This window comes from Trachymyrmex septentrionalis, unplaced genomic scaffold (genome assembly GCF_001594115.1).
Source record: "Trachymyrmex septentrionalis isolate Tsep2-gDNA-1 unplaced genomic scaffold, Tsep1.0 scaffold283, whole genome shotgun sequence".
Classification (NCBI taxonomy): domain Eukaryota; kingdom Metazoa; phylum Arthropoda; class Insecta; order Hymenoptera; family Formicidae; genus Trachymyrmex; species Trachymyrmex septentrionalis.
Window position 1 is genome coordinate 60,428 of NW_017305445.1, and position 22,517 is coordinate 82,944.

The following is a 22,517-nucleotide window of genomic DNA, read 5'->3' on the forward strand; positions in this document are numbered from 1 at the left end:
AATAAAAACACAAAGTTATAAATAAAATTCTGACATTTTACTGAAAATCTAATACGAAGTACAGACAACAACAAAAAAAGTCTTATTCTATATCTATAATTATATAAATGTTGAAATGTGATACTGCATCTTAATTTGACAAGTACAAATTGATTTTGTATCGCTCAAGATCCTCTCTGTGAGAGAACTGGAAAGGAAGTCATCGATCGTAAAAGAACTTTGCAATTGCTAGGTACAGCGAGACATCCGATCTAAATTCGTCTATTGCTTGTCGCTTTCGGCCGTCTTTCTCGATGGTTACTCTCGACTTTTCGACTTTTGCCAGTCGGGTTGCCAATGCCCCCAGAAAACTGAGATACCACCAGCTGTGTTCACCCGCTTCATTACCTACCGAGTGAACGCAGAGTGGCTCCCTGTCCTCCGAAAGCTCGTTCCGCTGATCTCTCTGGTACGTGCACACTCTTTTACCGACCGGATAATGGCGTATAATCGTCACGCCACATCATGAAGTATCGCCTTGTTGCAAATGTTCGCTTATCTCAACGTGGAATTGCATTGTTTCTGCCAAACGCGCCACGTGATGTCTTCTTATCGATCGAGCTCAATATCCTCCCGTATCATATATTTCGATTACATGATTATAGCATGACCAGAAGAGTGAGAATTATGAAATACCCTATTACATAAATAAAAACAAATCTACTTACTATTCTATACTTTCTTATAAATAATATTCACGAGATGCTTTCTTACAATTTTCTTACTCCTTGTCTTGCTCTTTTAATTGTATTTGCTACAGAAAACATATACATAGGAAAAAAAACAACAGAATATACAATAAACTTATTATATATACATATTTAAATTTTTTAACACATGGATGCGATACCTAAATTTTCCACAAAAAATTAATATAATGAGTAAATATCCACACAGCTAATTGATACTGTTATAATTATTGAATCTCCGGAAAAATACCGGGAAAATATCGTTCACTCTGTCTGTGATTCAGTAATCAATTGCAAAAAAATAGTAAAAAAAAACTAAGAAGCTACTAAAACAATTATCACGTATCATTAATAAGCATATAGTGTAGATTTGTCTGATTACACGTGGCATATTCCACTTAATAATCTTGAGTCCAATATCAATATACAAGTTATGAAAGAGTAACCGAGAAATATAAATCTTGAACCTCTAATACATTTAGATCACACGGATCTAATACATTTAATTAAATATGTATAGCATGTTTTTTTTTCTTATATTGCACAATAAAATAAATTAATTTAAGATTTATCTTTTGAATTATTAACTTACGTATATCATATAATAATAGATTTGATATCTATTCAAATTTTGTTCAAGAGATTTAAAATTTTAAAAATGTTGAAATTAAAAATATATACAAAAATATGAATTATCAGAAAAGCAAATACAGAAAACAGTATATACATAAAGAAGGCAGACAAAGAAAATTAATAAAAAAGATAGATGTGATATGATCATTTAAATCTGTCTGATACCAGAAGGTCCAATGATTCTTTCAATTTGTAAATTTAAGATATACAAGATACTCCGATAGACATAAATTTATTAATCGTCATTATACCTCACACTTGTCGAAGAATATAATGTATGATCTATATTTTGTTAATTAATTACATTTATAAATTACATAACATACAGCTGAGATTACATTACGCTTTAATTGAGACGAAGACTGACAGCGCATGGAAAAAAAGCTGATTAAAAATTAAACGTTAATCTACGAGTATTCTGAAGAAGCGCTATGAAATGACGTCGCATTCGATAAATAGTACCGCACTGGCTGATTTAAAGCGCTTAACAGACTCAAATGTTTAAAGCACGCGTCATTATCTTTCTCTTCTCTTATCGTGCCGTATACAACGCTGCGTTCTATCTTTAATAGCGTCAACAGAGCGCGGCATGTTTTGCGCGCAGTAGTGGTACAACCTGCGGCGAAATCAACGGCGACGCAACCGATGCGACCGACGTCGCGGCCGCGTCCCAAGGTCAATGCGATAAGTCGGTCAAACCGCGGGGTTATCGCGCAATTCCGCATTTCGTTCAGCACGTTTAAATGGAAAGCCCAACACTCGCGTGCAACCTTCGGTTTCCCGTCCGAAGTTGGAAAGCAATTTTAAATTGCAGAAATTTCACAACTTTCATAAAATTCTCCATAACACTTCGTTCGGCGATTAATAAAATTTGAACTTTTATTCTTCATTATAAATTCCTGTCTAAGAATTCATAAGCATTATTTCTAAAAAAAAAAAAAAAAAAAACAGGGTTGGCAAAAATTTTTTCTTCTTAAAGAATAAACTATTGTATTTTGTTAAAACATGTTTTTAATGCTTCATACACGCTTTAAACGTTAGTGTTACAAAAAAAAAACACGTTTAAAATATATTTAAAAATATCAATTAAGCATTTTAAACAATTTAAAACATGTTTAAAACATGATTGTTACTAACTCTGATACAAATACATATAATATTATTATATCTGACGATTAAAATTTTACATCTATGTATAATATAGCTTTTTCCTATCCTAATTTTTATAAATGTACCTTTACTTGCCGCACTCATTTTTTTGGCAATAATATACAAAGAGCTAAAAAACTGCGATTGAAAAAATAGCGAGTCCATAGTTCATGAATGACGAAGCTAAAAATGGCCCATCCGATGACGCACTATTTCGGCGTGCTCAGCCAATCGTGCCAAGGTTCGGGCAATTGCGTATCACGTAATTCATACAACAACCTTAACTTTATTGCCATTCAAAATTACTATGTTAACTATAATACCTTTTGAAATATATATAGCTTCGCACAAAAACTTATTCGCGTGACAGCTATTTAAATAAATTAAGTGTCGAAAGCATACTGCGTTTATTTAACTAACTTATTTAAAACATAATTTTTGTTCATTTTATTAATTTCAAAAAATTGTTTGCAACACTTTGCGTTGCTCAATATTTTTTTCTACCGTTCATTACATAAGAACGGTCAAACGGTGTTGATAGTATCGCTCCTCGATCGAATCGAGAAGCCTTGTTTAGAACGGCTAATCAACGACAACACAGAGCCAATTTCTCTACAAGCGGCGTAGAAAGTTGTTTTCGGAAGCTCACGCGGCTTCATTGAGAGCGCTTGGAAACGAGCCAATAAGAGATCGTACAACAGAATGTTTGTCGCACATCAATGTATCGTTCGAACGACGTCATGTATCGTATCGTGTATCTGGATATATTTCCCGATAGGCCCGATACAGGCTAGCGTATGGTATATCCGAGCGGAATCAAATTAATACAGAACATGGATATAAGTAACAGTGATGAAATTCTCATAATTGACAATGTCGCTCCTTATAAAGGTTCGTATAAAGATATTTTCGAACGATATCATCAGATTAATTCAATAAGATTTCGTACAGGATTCTGCTCGGATATTGCAAAAAGAAGTGTATAGATTCGTTTGCACTACAAGATTTTTAGACATTTTTTTATGTAACGAGAATTTGTATAAATCTATTTTTACCTTGAAATGTGTAATGGAAAATTATTCCACAGTAAGATACTTTAATAAGATACAATTAATAATGAAGATTGTTTAAATAAAGACTAAGTATTTTGTATATATTTTGTACACTGTTTAAAAGAAAGTTGAGCGTAACAATTTTTGATGATTTTATAAAACTTACAGATTATCGCACTGTTATCAAAATGTGATTATTATAACAAGTTGTTTCGCTTATCTATTCTCACATGTAACTATCGCTGCGTGTCGTACGCACACTTTATAAACAATGATACAAGATTTCAAGGTAAAATCATAATGGCAACACCAAAGATCGTAAAGAGTGCAAACAAATCTTAATTGCCAATAAAACATATTTCACTGGTAAGATCAATCTGAAAAAGACTCGTCCCTCGATTTTAATTTTCTATTCTTAATTGATCATAAAATATAGATTTGTTAATTTTTGTCACTAATTGGACTTTGCCTAATACAATAAATTAAATTTTTCCAAAGGATGAAAAGCTAATTTTCCAGACCGATCTTACGCGCTTGATATGAAGAAGAGAACGGCTACTTACAGTCTGCTGCTGGGTTCGTTGTTGGCTTCGTCACCTTCAATTCGATACACCTTGCCGGACATGACGTACTCAAAGCTATCCGCCCTAGAACCTCCCTCTTGTTCCATAGGATTCCACTCGTTACCATCTGGATATCCATCTTCACGTAACGTCGTCGACAACACAAGACGGAATTTATCTCCTAAACACACAATGTACAAATATTTTCTTACACGCATAAGAGTTTTATCCCACGTACCGAGTTTTCATTCGTTAAAATCTTTGCTCTGTAATATTACTAGAGCGAAAAATATCTGATTATATAGGTTAAACCAAAATTTTTTTATAACTTGGTTACTATTGTATACAATATAACTGGAAAAGTTGTAAAATTTGCAGATAAATATGTATTATATAAACGTCATTATTGTTAAAAATGTGTAATATTTCACAGATATAGTGGCACAGATACGTAGATGGAAACAAATTTCTTGAACGTATCATGTACATTAATGCAAAAATATAATTCCTAAAAGAAAAGAAAAGAAATCTCTTGTAGAATTGGAAAAATTAAATGTAAGAGAATTGGTGGAAAAAGTATCATAATTAATATCTAAATGACTAAGTAAATCATTTTATAGGCATTTTTATCTGCGTTATACTGAGAGTCGCTTCAACGCAGGATGATCCCGATGTTTCTTGAGTATAAAAAAAGCATGAACAAGCCATGCAATGACGGAATATAAACGGATCCAATAATAGCTTTCACGCGAATGCATCGAAAACACATCGCTACACGATTGCATCAGTCTCATTGCATCCACTTATTGTTGCTATTAGAGTGTGTAAACTAACGGAACTCCTGTCCTTTTCATCTTGCATACAATATTTCGATAAATAATCTCACTGGCTCGATAAATAATCTCAGTGGCTCACTTTGCATCTAACTGCGTAAAGTGTACTTCAGCTGCGTTGGACAAGCCGTTAAAATACAATTTACAAAGCAAAATAAGAATTTGTAAAATTGCGAAAAAGGGAAAGTAATCGTTAATATATACTATATAATATAATTAATTAATATATTAATTAATATTATTAAGTAATAAAAATTTGGAATAATTGTTTATTTATTCTTATTAAATCTATGTTCAACAATTACAAAGTTGCATATAAAATACCTACACCTTCTCTCGTCTGACATCGTAAAATCGACAGATATCAAAAATAAAATTTTATTATTTTCATTTATGGTTTCATTATTTTATTTTTAATACGATTAATAGATATTTATGAAACATTTTTGTGTGTGTGTAAAAATACAATTTCACTGTTATGAACACAAAACACACTTTATTCACACGGAATGTTGCTAATCTGTGAGTATTAAGAAAAGGAAAAAAAAGATTAGTTTAAATCCAATCGCTGTCGTTAAATTAAATTAATTTACTATCTGTGAGAGAGATGTTTAAATTAATTTACTATCTGATTTTTGAAGATATCTTTCTATTGCATCTGATGTGTTTATAATGTCAAGGTAAGTTCGCTTGCATGAAATTACGTGAGTCGAGTCGTGCGAATTGAAAGCTTCTAGAATCGATTAAGTTCAATATCGAGAAAGAAAAAGAACTGAAACATATATAAGGAAACATACATATTGAGAGAATATAAGAAATGGTATAAAAAGAAATAGGAAAGAGAAATAAAGAAAAAAAAAACTGTTGAAAGAAAAATCATCGTATAGATATATTGCCGAAGCAAGAATAAAGTAGGCAGGGAAAAAGAAAATTGTGTGTGAAGCTACACTTTAATAAAACTTGACGAATAAATCATCTGGCATCGCTATATCAAGGGACATAAATTATGAATCTCGAATTGAACTCATTGCTTCAATCGAACATACGCAGATTCGTCTTAAGCAAAAATTCTAAAGGGCCTTTGGAGACTGTCGTCGCAACGTATACTGCAATTTTAATGTAGACATAGCGAGCATAATCGTTGGTACAAAAAAAGTTGCCAGTTTCCATACGAAGCCCTGAGCTGAAACGATACGTAAGAAAGCCCGGGACGCAAGGTCAAGGTTAAGCACACACAACGGCAGGTATGGTGCGAGCTTTAATCGATACTACATCGTTGCCGCCGCCGCCGCCGCCGTCGCCACCGTTGCTACGCTGCCGTCGTCTCCGCGCAGCAAGAAAAGATCACCCACATTTACAAAAGCCAAATTTTAGGCTCAAAGTTTTTCGCTCCATCGTTATTCGCTTATATCTTATTTATCTCTACTTTCATTTATTTTTTTAAAATGGAAATAGTCTTATGTTTACCATCGTTCTTGTTTAACGCTAAACAATAGTAAGTACATATAAGAAATAATATATATCGAAATAAAACATTTTCACAATGTATGAAAGGCTAATGGCAATGTGATTATCAGCGCGAATGAGTCCGGGAAAACCGGTCAATTGATCTCACCGCTCTCCACGAAGAGTAGGTACGAGCTTACATCATTAATGGTGTCACATCGTAACAGCGACGGCTACTATAGATCATCCGGTCGAGCGTTGCGCGGTAATCTCTCGCGCTTAAATTAACCCTCATTCAACCAAAACGCCATGTCCGATGGATGATTTGTCTCTCGACGTAAAAAAACGTAAACTTTTCCAAGGCGCACGACGAGCAATTGGATTATTTCTATTTACGAGAAATAAAAAAGGCATATTCGAAAACGATATTTTGCTCGTCTAGATAATAAGATGGTTCGAATTCAAAGGAAGATACGATTGTGTTGAATGATAAAACTAGTATTATCGAGAGAAGGGAGGGAGAGAGCGACGCGCGACGATACGCAATATCGATTGCATTCAAATACCAATTGAACCAATAAAGAATCGGTATAAATTCCGGCGGAACCGGAAAGGGAGGACGAGTTCCGAAAGGTGCGATTCACGAGAGTGACCTTGAGAGAGCCGCGTAGAAAGGACCTCCCACGAAATCGATAACGCGTGACAGCGGCGGCGATATACTACATATAGATATATCCAACACAACGATGCGGCTTACCTCGGCGCGGCGCGGCGCGGTGCGGCGTGGCACGATGCGACGCAGCGTCCGTCCGGATCCTGTCCGAAATCCGCCGCCATCTTGGCCCGTGACGCGAATCTCGCGCCGCGCGCTACTGCCTCCGCGACCGCGGGTATTCCGTGGTATTCCGCTCCTCCTTCCCCGTTCCTTCTGTACGCCGCACCGCGCTGCGCCACGCCGCGCCGTACGACCTTGCCGACCTTCCCGCTCCCTTCCGCGGAGCGGAGATTCACGAGATCACACAAATCGACGGTTCTCGATCGGCAGCGCGCACTACGTATTCTCCATCCCTCCTTGTCGACGCCCACGCGTCCGTCTCCTCGCCGTTGTCATCGTCATCGGAATTGTTTTTACAAAGAGACGGAGTGCTCCGTCGAAATATTCAACATCGCGTAAATTATCTTAAAATATCCGTGCTGCCGTCAAATACACGACAATTTCCTCGAAACGAACGACACTACGACGCGGATGTCGCATATTCAAAATGTCTGCTCATTCGTCTTCGTCGTCGTCGTCGAGACGATAGACATCTGACGCACATACGAGCGTAATTTGCACCTGCGAAACTCGTCGACGGGCACTTGAACGTAGCGCGCACGAAACCCAGTTTGCGAAAGCAACACATAGACGACATCGCATCGACGAGTAGCGACGACGGCACGACGGCAGCGGGACGACGAGAGGAAAGCGGAGCGCGACGTCTTTTACTCTCGCTGTCGTCGAGGAAGAGACGAGAAGCGCGTACGCGGAAAGAGGGACACCGGGCGCGCACACGGAACAAGCGCGAGCGAACCGACGAGAACGAACGAATATCGCGCGCACTTACGACCGACATGGTTGCGAGTCGTGGCCGCTTTGACCTTGGCATTGAACTTGTGGGCGCCGGACGCGGGACGAGGTGCGCGGCGGAAGACCTGCGCCTGCGGAAGAAGGGAGCGCCCAAGTGGGGAGCGCAGCTGAGCTGCGGAATGAGTGGCCCGGGGTAAAAAGGGTGAGAAGAGAGTGAGAGAGAGAATATAGTGGGAGGGAGATTGCGTCATCTCGCGCAAGCCTGAACGCCGCGCGTCAATACAGCGGCGAGGCGAGGCGAGACTCGCCTGCCTGCCTGCTTGCCTGCTTGCTTGCTTGCTTGCCTGCCTGCCTGCCTTGGCCCTTATGGACTAATCTTCTCGCGCGTATATATGTTATGTATATATAATCGTACACCTATCTACTCATCTATCTATATCGTATGTGTTCCGTAAATATACGCGCGTTACGATTTCAGACTAATGTGTAAACAATTCAATTCAAGAATATATAACGGACGTTTTATCATGTGACATCTGATATTACGAATATTACGAACTGCAAAGTAACAAATTTTGTCTTTTGCTCAATCGTAATTTATTTGCTTCTTACCATCTTTAGTCTGGGCTTTTTAAAAAAGCACCCGAATCTAATCTGTAAAATTGGATTATTTAGGCGATGTGACCGCACAGGTTGGATGTTTCCGCACCTTGTCATATAATTATTCATAATGTATGTGCATTCCAGAATTTTCAATAATTTCAAACTTTTTCAAATGTAATTTTTTGTCGCAAATGATTGTCACGTTACATGTCATATCATTGTAAATACGCGTTACGTTAAAAATATCAAATAAACCTTCGATCCATAAAGTCGATATAATTTCACTTTGGAATTGACCAATTTCCCGACTTTGTTGAGTCGGACTCAAAGAGATGGAACGTCTCTATCCGACAGACAGCAGGTTGTATCGAAATAAGGCATCGTTACCCTTAGTTTGAATCAACTTCACCAATCGCTGCAACCGCATCGGTAATTCAGAGGCGGAGTCAAGACGAGCCTCGAAGTCGAACTCGGTCAGCGAGTTTCTATTGGTCAAGTTCAGAAACGAGGAAGCATTAATCGCCGCACTGCTCTCGCACTGCTCTCCGGCGAGACGCAACGTGCTCGCTGGAGCAAAATGGCCAGACTCAACGATAAATCGCACGTCATCGTATCTCCGATATATAATCGGACGAGCGGTCGCGAAAAGATGGCGGGTTAAGAAGAAATATGTTAGGGGTAAACTATTTCCGTGGACGTAGCGATTAGCGCAGAGATGAATCGAAAGACAATATATACATATATGGTATCACTATCATCTGTCGCGTGGCAAATATAACGCAAAATCAAAAATGTTAGCATTTATAAATTTTAAAATTGTAGTCATTAAGTTACTTCTTGTATAAATAAAATATAAATATTCAAGTGAACCGAGCGAAATTTTGTAAAAATATTTAATTGATATAATTTTTCTTCTATCGTATTGAATTATTTTTATATTATCTTATATTGTACATAGAAGGTATAACGAAAATTATTTACAAACACGTAATATGTATAAATGCGAATGAAAAAAATTATATGTAAAGATTATATAAAGCTCCTGACCACTCACCACACTCTTCAGATTAACAATATCAGAAGTGAAAAAAACCCAATCAAAATTGCTGTAAAATCTGTTAAAACAGAAATATTTTTCAATAAAACAATATTTGCATTTGATAGAGTACACTTATAAAATATAGATACCGACGGCTCTTCTTTTATTTTGGAATGGATTAAAATCATATTGTATATATAGCTGGTTTCAATTTCTAGTTAGGCATAATTTAATTTCAAGTATATAATTATTTATTAATTCCCAAAACGTAAGGAAAATTTTTGGTATATTTTACAAATCTATCCCATCAATTGCAAATGTTGTCTTATTAAAAAATACATCTTAATATATTTATAAAATATATTTTCAAGAAATTTTTTTTGTTTTTCTCGTTTCTAATGTCACAATCCAAAATGTGACTTTTAGACAGGAACTTAAAAAATAAATCTTGTTTTTTTTTCTGGAATATAAATAATATAAAATAATTATGATATAATAGCATATGCGAGGATGATTTTATTTGCACTTGTTTGGTTTTCTCAGAAAGAATGACTATGTTTAAACGAAATATTTCGAGATTAATCATGTCCTTTATAAAAAGAGAGATGTACTACTGCAATCTCAGTTTGACTTTAATCAAACGCATTTGCTCTCTATACGAATAAAATATTATCTTAGATCTTACCGACTTTTACTACATTGACACACATATACACGCACACACAAAATTTGACCAGAGACAATTTAAAAGACGAATGCAAGAAATTCACATTAGCGACGGAAGTGCAAAAAGTGACAAATAGTGTAAGAAGCGAATCTTTTGCCAAGAAATCTGGAAAACGTGAATGAAAGGCTAACATTTGAAATAAAAGGAAAATATTTTTTATACATTACTGTAACTTATAATACATTAAAAATGTAAACTTCTTGTATTGTAAAAGTATCATGTATTTTTAGAAATGTAAGCAAATATTGCTTTCGAGAAATAAAATCCATATAGCTTTATTAACAAACAATTGTATTATTTAATTACATAGCATTAATTCTATAGTATCAACATTTCCAAATGTATTCTGCTATTAAAATCTTTACAACCTAAAATCATTTATTTTCAACTATCTGTAGTTTTTAATGACTATTGGCACCTCAACATTTTTACTAAAAAAACATGGATTAAAAAAGTTGCAAAGTTAAAACCTATTTTAGAGTTCCCCTGTAGAGAGTTTCGATGTTTAAGAAAGAGACCGGAAGTGCCATTGGCGAAGTTTGGAAGTCATACAAGAGAGAAAAGTCGAATATCACGACCGCTTACCGCTGCCAAATGCATTTCGAAAGATTACGTTCGCGCATAAACGCCAACATAATTTCACGCGACGCAATTCAAAACATACGACAAAAATCTTTTACGCATCTTCCAATTTCTAAAGACGGTCGAAAACAATGTCCATAGAACTTTAAAAACAATAATAGTAACAGTAATATATACTAGCGGAACAAAATTTAAGTGGCTGGTATATCGGAACTAGTTTTAAGTCAAACTAGACAGAGTCTTGTAAGATGTACGATTAATACAATAATTTCATCAATTAAATATCAATTTTATCAATTAAATATTAACATTAAATTATATTTAATAAATTTTACAAATAACATGTTAAGTAAATCTGATAAAATAATAATTAATTTTGCATAGATTAATTTAAATGACAAAAAAATTGATTACAAAAGTTAATACAATTCATATTTCAAATTCTACTTCATAATTAAATAGTATAATATTACAAAGTATCCTCTTGAAAAGAATTTTATATATTTAGCAATTTTGTCCACTCCAACAATAAGATATTTAAGTAAAAAATCAATCGAAAAATATTCAACATAATTTAACGAAGGAAGTAATCTTCGATCAAGGCGGGTCTTGAACGATATCTTTGTGTGAATTTTATAATTTCTAGTTCAAACAAACTGCGCGCCGATTATTTGTCGGTCTTGAAACGTAGTCCTAAACTGAAATTTGTCCCATTAAAAAAGTATTCTAAAAATATATATTTAATTGTACATATTTTCATTTTGTCTGCATAAAAAATCCAATGTTTACGGTAATATATCACAAAATAAATAGACAAGCAATTTAATATTAGTGATATTAATAAACATCTTTAAAATACTGATATAAACGTTTTTCCAACACATATGTATACTAGTTATCGCAATTAATATCATCACATGCCTCGATGATTAAATTAGTAAAATTACACAAATAAGGGAGAACCAGAATCGGATTCCGTGTATAAAAGGTAATATTTGTCACAATAAATTCTTTACAGTATTTTAAAGATACTCATTACTCAGTACATCAATAATATTAAACAATTTGTCAATTCCAACTTCAGTTTAGAACTCGGTTTCAAGTCGATAAATAATTGACACGCAGTTTGCTTGGCCTTTGGAAACAATGTAAAATTCACATGAAAATATTATTAGATTCCAAAACCTTAAAGAAAATATGGCTGTTTTCGCTATTTTCTTCGCTTAACTATGTTGAATAAGATATGTGTTTGTGTGTGTCTAATAAAACTTCATATACAAAAAAAAAAATATATATATATATATATATATATTATTATTAATCGCAATAAAATGCGCATAAACAATTTTTATCATTCGTCATTTAAATTAGCTCATTTTAATATCGCTTTTTTAATATTCTGTATAAAACCTTTCAATTCACATGTGTATCACATATGAGATGAGCTTTTGCTTTTAACATAATTCTCAATATAACATTAAAAATGCAGAATAATAGGCTAATTTTTGTATTTCAGAGAAATATAAAAAACTGATGACTCAGAAATTACAATTACTCAAAAATTACAACACCTTTGTACGAAGCAACAAAATGATACTCTTATGAAGTATGTATGTATTTTTATTTCCTTACCAAATATATTTCTGAATAAAAATTCAATTTAAGATTTTGAGACAATAACGTATTTTATGATAAAAAGTCACAAACTAGGTATGTGTGGTACATAGAATAAGATAGTTGCAAAATAAATTGTAATCATTCAAATGTTACACTAAACAAATAAAATGTTGTTATACGAGTTATCAAACATTTAAAATTATATAAAAATATTAAGTAGCTCTATACTTTTTATATATTTAAATAAATTGTATAAAAGTATAGTCACTTAACCTTAATTTAACTTTAGAATGCTATCGCTATTCAGTGATAGTGTACTATTATCGATACATAAATTTTACGTATAAGGAAATAAGACCAATTTTTTGTTAATTAACATACAAGTTTTTCATATATTTCATATTTTAAACGACAAAAAATATTTTGTATTTACCCATATAGGATCGTCAGCAGTTAAAATGTAACTAACGCTTAGCCAACGCTACAACTGTCAACTGACGGCAAAGGTTCTGTCAATCAGTACTAGACTATCACTAGCAAATGATTGGCTAAAATGACTGAGCCAGTACTGGGCCCAAGTTATCATCCAGTATTTAGCCAATACTTGAACTATGGCAGTCTCAGTACTGACCCAATACTGGACCGATTGTCAAACTCTATATGGATATAATCTAGAGTTTTATAAACATAAATAACTTATAACTCGAAAGGAAAAGAATAAGTATTAATTATTAAATATTTATCTTGTGAAATGATATAGAGCATGTAATCCAATTGTATATATATATGTGTGTGTATGTATATACACCTTATCAACAAAATATATAATACAAAACAATAACACAAAATTACTTAAAAAATGAAATCACTTTTATCAGGCTATTATAATACTGTCTACCTGGGGGGTTCAACCTGATATAACGAACACAATTTTTCAGCTTATCCTATCTTTTACAATGATAAATTGAACCTTCTAATAATCACTTAAGACATAATTTAATGCTCAATGACCTCGATCACTTGTACATTAAATTTACTTATCTATAGCCAGAGTTAATTATTTCGTTTAGAAATTACAATTGGAAATAAGCCAAAACTTTTCGTACTCTCACTCTTTTTCTTGATAAAATTACGAATAAAAATCTCTTAGGAATTCAGCGTTCTTAGTTTATAGTATGTTTAATGTATCAGAAATAATATTCAATAGAAATTAACGCATTATCGTAATTAGAACAATAGTGTAAGTATGACCGAATATTAGATATCACTTTTAATCACTTCAGCATACAAAAGCAATTAATTTACCAATAATAAAAGACTCACCTAGTTCCATTGGGTACAACCAACTGTTGATGTCCAGGATGAGATCCATTTTGAATGACTCCGACTCGCAATGGAGTCTGTTCACTGAAATCCACAAGGAAAAAATACATCGTTAAAAATTGTGCAACACATACTGTCATGTATTATTGGACGATTAATTATACGACACTATGGAGATGATTCATAGTTTTGTTGAAAAGAATTATCGAGAGGAAAATCTCATTTTCAATCGAAGGCACAGCGATGACGCAGATTGACGTCATCAATGATTAACCAAATGCAATTTCAATTCGCGACGATACTGACGTACATTTATACACACGTATACACACACATCCCTATATGCAAATATCTATTTAATTCCTGCTTACATTTGAATATATGATTACCAAATCATATATTTTCTCTTTTTTTTCTTTCACTTTCGTTTTTTTCCTCTTTCATACATATATATCAACTCACATTAGCTAAACACTTTCGATATTTAATCGATACAAAATTGTTGCACTTATCGAAGAGTCACCTCTTGCCACATCGTCGCTCGTTAGGGTAATAATAACACTGAATTAATTCCATATTCGAATAAAGAAATCTCGCAATGCAACGTTGCTAAAACTAAAACTACGTATAAACCAAAAAAAAAGTACAAAACTAAAATGTTTAACGTATTCGAGATGCGTATAATATTATCATAACTACGCGCTTGAATAAATTCAAATAAAGTTTATGAAACAGCGGTTAAATTTTATAACATTTTTAATAGAAATACCATTTAACTCCTCTCTCAGTAAATTAAAAAAAATTAACATTTTAATTTTGGATACGAAGCGCCATTTCGGACTGAATATTAAGATGATGAACTACTATATATATTCATTTAAATAAATGAATGTAATAAATATTTAAATAAAAATATTGTCTCGGCCAGAAGGCAATATTTTTCACAATAAGTTTATTACAATGTTTTAAGATTTGTTAATTTGTTCAGATTGAATATTGTTAATATTCAGAAATTTATTAATATTCAGATTGATTGCGTTGAAAGTCCGACAACCATATCGGCACGCAATTATCATTTCTGAAATTAATTCATTTAAATGAATATACAATATATAGTAGTTCAACATCTTAACATTCAGACCGAAGTGGCGCTTCGTATCTAAAGTAATGTATTTAACATAAACGGTTTCGTTTCCAATCATATTTTAATTTTGTTTCCATTAAGCAATTTTTTAATTTTTCTCTATCTTTTTCTAATTTCAAATAATATACACCTAGTTTTTAAGTGTTCTACAAATTATTTTGATAGTTTAACACAATTATGTTCAGAGATTTATATTCTAGCTAAATTTTTAGATAACTTAGCAAAACCGATCATTCCATGTATGCTTATACAAAGCGAAGAGAAACATTGATAACCAAACGAAAACACACAGAAGGAAAAAGAAAACATTTAGCAGAGAAACTGTAATCATTTTCAGCGAGGAAATGAAATGCGAAAAATTGCATCGGTGGAAATTTGCAGGAAAAATGCAGAATATATTTCAAAGAAACTTTTAGTGTTTCGCATTAGATAAGAAAAGTGCCAGTAAAAGCACACATTTGCAAGTCCATCGCTGGTCTTTCGCATATACGAGCCATGTCGAACTTCCCACAATACACGCACACAAAAATTATACATTGCATTTTCTTTCGTATTATATTATCATCAGTAAAACAAATTTTTTAAATTTAATTTGCAACTTAATTGATATACTATTAGCGTATATATCTCGTGTTTTAAGTAACACTACAATATAAATAATAATAGGTACATATAATAACAATAAAATAAATAAAATTTGAAACCTGAAAAGAGCACACGTTACAAGATCTTTCACTTAGACATGCAACAAGAGAGCAAAATGTTCTACAAAGTGCGTGTTCCCTTAGCGATAACAATCGATCCTTTTATGAATGACGAACAATTGGATGATCACAAATTGCACGCGTCATGCTTCCGACAGACTTATCTCGCCATATAACATATGCCCTTGAGATCCAAGGTCTCACACACTCGATATTGATTTCGTCGATGTGTGACACCACCCGCATCGCAATAATCGAATATCGACATGATATCATTCTCATGCGGCACTGACTGATCTCGAGAGTGTTCGCGAAGAGCATTATCGGGCATCATAGATCAACGTCAATGAGTGATGAAGAAGAGAGATATATGTATATATAACTAAAGCTTGCATCGCAATGTAGCTACATTCGTTTTTCGTAATGTGACGTAATCTAATTCGGATAATTTGCATAACGCACTGTAATAGAGAAACAATTCAATTTCCGAAATATAATATAATGTCACATCATAAGAAACTTATTTAACAAATATATATCTTTAGAAATATAATGTTTTGTGAATAAATCCTTAAGCCAGTATTCAGAATAGCTTGTAACAATGTTACTGCGCATTAGCATATGTAGTTACATACACTATAAAATTTCAGAAATAAAAACGCATACTTGGATAAAATACATACTTCTGAATATCTGGGCTTGTAGAGTCAAGATAATATATATCGGTAAACGGTGAAAAAAAAAATGTCAATCTTCATTAAAGAATTAAATGACCTAAGAATAAATACACTAAATTGAGAATTGTCAAATTATCGTCCCCTCCTTCCCCCTCGCGAGAAATTATATTTCAGCCATTACGCGAATAATTCACCAATTAATTTACTACGCCGATCTAAAAATCCGAAGTCTCGGATAAAAAAACGGAATCAAAAAGAGTGTACATTGAAGAATGTACACTATTAAAACGTTCATTCGCATCTCCTTTCTTCTACCTACGCATTCCGCACTATTTTTCCCAGCTGATTTCATACTCTTTGTCTCGCATCTTTTCGCTCTTCTTTTTTTTCTGTCCTTTTCTCTCTTCTCATTCTCTTTCACTCTCTCCCTCTCTCTCTCTCTCGCGCGCGCGCGCGCGCATGTGTGCTGATTACTTTAATTTCTATAAATTTCACTCCTATAAATAGCACGCCATTGAAAACTCTTCGTCCCTTCCAGAGAAGAGACCACGTTTCGCAACGATAGAAGAACACATAACTAATCCCGGGACAAGCTGCGACAACACTACGATCTACTCTCGTTGCTGACGTTGCTCTCAGCTGGCAACCTTTACGAAGGAGGGCAAACCGGCGGCGACGGCGCCGAAGTGAGGAGACAACCAGCAACCACGGCGACCTTTACGGTCCATCCGCTGCCGGCATAAATTTTCCAACGAGTTGCCTCCTCTCTCCTCGGAAAAGGGCGGCCATCCTCCCCAACCAACTCGTACCATCCCTCATCAAGAGAGGGGAAAAGGGTGCATCCACTCTCTCACAGTGTTCTCTCACTCCAGCGCCTGTTTTCTATATCTCTCGGATATAAATTTATATTAATGTTACTCTTCAGTAACAATGAAAAGGAGGGGAGAAATATTAAGAATAAGTCTAAGAGAGTCTGCATTAATCGAAATTAATTTCTTGTATTATAGTATTTATTGTTAATAAATTGATCTTTCTCTATTAATTATACGATCTACATCAATGACAGAAATAAAAAAAATTTTAGTTATCAATAAATTTGAAAATTCAGAAATTCGAGTACTAATCTGATAAGATATTTTTACAAGATTCTAAGTCACATGATACTATAAATGCGACATGACAAATATTTAAAAATAATAACAAAAAGTATTTCCATGTAAAAGCAAAATTGTAACTACGGAAAATTGTTGGAAAGTTATCAATCAGCTGCCAGGTAATTTCTTCGTCAATCCCTAATTTTTAAGATAAAAAATTGAATTTACAAAGTTCAAGATTAAATTAGCTTAAAAATTCAAGATAATTAATTGATAAAAGTAAAATTTAAGGTACTGCATTTTAATAAAAATCACACTTGATCATAAAATACATTTGAACATAAGAATCATCCACTTGCAGATTCGTATCGATTTTCTTCGAAATTACATAGATCGAAAAAAATTATTGTAATCTCGGTAAATTCGTTTCTTTTTTTTTGCCACGTGTAGAACGTAGTTCCATCTTCTGGTGTCACAAGCATCACAATTTTATTTCATATCGAAATTTTGTCTCATTAATCATCATACCGATTTCAATTATCCTTGAAAAGAATATAAAAAAGATATTATGTGGTGACTTTTGCATTCCTGTGACGTTATCCCAATGAGACCTCATCGGTGTTCATCTTTCCAAATTATTCATTATTTGCATCGCACCAAAACGATCCCTTCCACCTTTTCCCTTTTCGAAGGGAACAGAGAGAGGGCTCAGCCATCCTCGATACGCCTCAGCATAGAACGAAAGGGATGGCAATGCACTTATCCCCACACTGTATCCTCACACTATTCCGCCTACTCCGAGTCCTTTTTTCCTATCCTCCCCGCTTTATTTTGCTTCCCAAATCAGAAAGGATTTTTAAATTTTTATCCTGTTCTCATTCTTATTCGTAATTATCTCGCTCGAATTCGTTACTCTATTTTTTTTTCCGCAAATTCCATCCTTCCCCACAATAGATTTTACAACTTGTTATACAGGATATGATTCACGTGAAAACGTCAGAATTTCACTCGCTAATACGAACAACATTAAATGTTTACGTTTTCAAACATTGTTTTCTCGATTCTTAAGACAAAATTACGGGTTACGTTTTAAAAACGAACGCAAATTGCGAGATTTTCTCTCATTTCCTTTTTTCACAGCGCGTTAACTTTCTCTATTCTTCGTATCATATTACTTCAAACGAGTGCGTCCGACATATAATATCCCTCGTACTTTCATTCGTGATTAATTATCACAGCAGAACACATAAAACTTCTAGTTTTACGACGATACTATGCGCATTTAATTATGGATTGACTAACGATTCAGTAATGATAATCGGCGCAACGCTGTTGAGTGAAACAAACGAAATACGAAGACTGTGAATAATTTTCAATCATAAGCGAGTTCAACAGGAAGTATCGTAAAGCACATAATGCTCGTTATTTTTCAAATCGAAAATCGCACACATGACGTTTTATATTTCATGCTACAATGTTTTGTAATCCAAGCAATTTCTGAAATAGCATCTATTATTAACACATTAAATACTAGAGAAATCTCTATTTTTTTAAACAATTACTTAAATGTATAAACTGAAGAAACTTTAATTTAAAATGTATATGTAAATTTCATATATACACACATATACAAATATATGTATGTGCGTCGTAACTTTTAAGCAGAATCTTTCGTAATATGTATATATAGCTCTTCCACAAATATTTTATGTTATCACAATTAATTGAGTAACACTAAGACAAATACAACATTATCTTTTTACGAAATAAAAAAAAACTCTTCCTTCTTACTGTGTGCCGAATATTTACTTATGAAAAATAGATAAATATCTATACTATATTGAAAAATAGAATATATACGATCACACAAATATATATATATACATATATTTCATATTTTATCTAATACTTCATAATCCTTTAACTATAAATATTTTTATGAATAAAATGTGATGACGAAATCACATCACATACGCGACGATTCATTCTGAGAATCTTTATTAACAATTTTTATTCTAGATAATCGATCGCAGTTTTAATTTAACACCTCTTGCCACGCCATTCGGTCATTTTCCGATAACGCACCCCATGAATTGCATCAAAAATACACGTAAGGTTGCTATACTTAGGACTATGAGACAGTAACACACTTATAATGAGTTTGTCGGTGAATTATTCAAGAAAAGTAGATAGATAGAAGAAGAAAGAGACATATAAAGGAAGTTATTAAAGCTTTAAGATACTTAGAATACGGATAAATGTGCCATGTTCGATGCAAAACAGATATGAATTATCACAGCAATTTCCACCTTAAATTTACTATTAAGATCTTTACAAAAATGAAAAGTTGATGAAATAACAATCACGAAAAATTCTTTAAAGATATATGATGAAACATTATTGATCATGTTCGGAGTATACTGAGAAAAAATTTATACTATAAAGCATCTAATAATTATATAAAATATATGTATCTGTAAATATAGAATCAAGTATAAAATTTAATTTTACACTGGAACATTTTGACAAAAAATTGTAAACATTTTCACAAAAAATATTTTTACTTCTCAAAAAAATTCTTGCTTTCTTTAAAAAAAAATCAAGATTCAGAACTCATCAAAAATTCAGGATTCTTTTTAAAAAATATATATGTGTCTAAAAATATATTTAAGATATATTTAATGTTTAAAAAAATTTACAATTATTGAACACAAATAAAGTACAAAAAAAAATAAATTTAATTAGAGATTTTAACATCATTTCTTATTTTCCTTTTAAAATATTTTGATAACTGATATAAGAAAAAATTAACTCGAAATTAATTTAAAAAATCTATAATTAAGGACGCAGTAAAGTTGGTCTGAATACATTTTACGCTTTACAACAAGATCTCAAAGCAATACACATTTAAAAAAATAAAGCCATGAAACACTAAAGTATAGTTAATACTAACAAGAGTAAAAATAAATCTACCAACAAAAAGAAAACCTGAGAAAAAGGAAAATTATATAGAGAGTGGAACGACACAATAGATTAAACGTTTACTCTCCGCGTTGAAGTAAAAATTAAATTTAAGCTGCTAATAAAGAGACAAAGAGGAAGAGATGGACAGGAGGGGAAAAAAAGAGTCAAAACGAAAGGGGTTGGTAGAGAGGGCGGCAAGAGGGCGATATGCGTGGGCTGGCTTCGACGCGAGGGTTTCCCAACTGCGCAATGTCGCTATCCGTTATCGACCGGTTCGCAAGCGCTATAAATACTGGGCACCAGGCTCTCACTACCCCCTACACTTCCCCCTCTCTCCTACAGTTTACCCTCAACCACCCACGTATATATTCCCTACACTCTCCCTCTCTCTCTCTCTCTCTCTCCTCCCTCCCTCACCTCCCTCTCTCTCTCCCTCTCTCTCTCTTCATCCCTCTTACGACTGAGCCATCTTCCACCCCATTTATCGTAGTTATCCCTGTGTGTATCTCTCTCACACGCGCGCGCGCGCGCGCGCGCACACACACACACACACACACACACGCACACAGAGAGAGAGAGAGAGAGAGAGAGAGAGTCAACAAGGGACGGAAAACCTTGACCTTCAAAAGAGCGTCAGAGGGCGAACATGGCGCTCTTTCCACCCTCTTTCGGTACTCCCCTTCCCATCAGAATGTTTCTCCCGCCTTCTCTTGCTACCCGCTACTACTCCGTCTTTCCTACCATCGCTTTCAAACTTCAACGATGGCCTAGCTCTTTATTTCTCATCTCACTTCTGTGACGAGTAAAATTACATCGTTGTTTCTTTGCTATTTCGCGAATCGAGCCCCTCTCTCTCTCTCTCTCTCTCTCTCTCTCTCTCTCTCTCTCGCACACGCGCGCGCTCCATTTCGATCATTACCGCACTCTATAAAAAACTCTTTCCCAATACACTTTTTTTAATATGTTAAATGCACTAAAAAGAGTATAGAATGCTTTCGGTTCTTCTGAAAGCTTTGATTTAATTATGATGAACACATTTAAATTCATTATTCTTTTACTAAATGCTTTTTATCTTTAGAATATTGGTTGCAATTTTTCGCCGATCTCTCATTCCTCCTTTTATCAAACATCACGTATATTATTTTCTTCGCATTTCTTTCTTTCGGATGCTGCAGTATCCAAATACGTTACTAAAACTATCTATCAATGTAACACAAATGTTTAAAAATTTTCAAACAAGATACCAGATGGGTCGAATAAATTGTATCGATTATAAAACAAGACTAATCACGACTTCACGGATCGACAAAGCTACTACTACTTTCTCAGAAAATGAAACTTTACGATCAGTCTCGTGATCCAGTCACAAATCTTTTTGGTGGTCAAGAATTATATCTATCTGTCGAGTCGTAAAGTACCGTATTCTTTGGAGATAAACCGAATTTTTCATCTATGTATATCACACACTCAAAATAAATTTTCCGTATGATAGTCGTTGACAAAATATTGATTGTTGCACGTTTGCAATTCAGAAAAGAGTTACGGTAAGAATGTCGATAATTCAACGAATTTTTACAAACAAAAGAGAGCAGAGTGGAAATTGATACATTACTTAATAATCACGATAAAAATAATTGTGTATAAAATAATATATAATATATTTAATTTACTACAACACATAAATATGTATATTAATCGTAATAATTTATAAAATAACTTATAAATTTAATTAACAATTAAAGAATTCTAATAAATAATAGTATCTAGTAGAGCTTTTAAAGAAAAATTAAAGAAAAACCGATTTGAATATGTGAAGAATCTTAACACGATTCTGTAATATATTGTATAGTATTATCTTTCGAAGAATAAGACAATCATTTAAAAGACTAATTTCGCGAAAAGTTTTTAACTCTATATATATAAAATAACAATATATAAAGGGCAAAGTAAGAGTCAAACACATTTCTTTAAAAAAAAAGTCACACAATTAAAAGAATAAATTACAAATAGAGAAAAGTAAAATTAAAGAAATACATAATAAAAAACAAAAAATAATAAATAAAAAATTAATA

At 33.4% G+C, this 22,517-nt stretch overlaps 1 protein-coding gene across 1 annotated transcript in view; it reads right to left on the minus strand.

Moving 5' to 3' along the window:
* Positions 1-22,517, minus strand: part of LOC108749260 (DNA-directed RNA polymerases I, II, and III subunit RPABC3) — a 68,411-nt gene that overhangs the window by 22,006 nt on the left and 23,888 nt on the right. The window contains exons 3-4 of the mRNA XM_018487836.1: positions 13,863-13,946; positions 4,126-4,306 (exon numbers count right to left, since the gene is read on the minus strand). Coding sequence (XP_018343338.1) covers positions 4,126-4,306; positions 13,863-13,946 — 265 coding nt within the window. The remainder of the gene's footprint in view (positions 1-4,125; positions 4,307-13,862; positions 13,947-22,517) is intronic.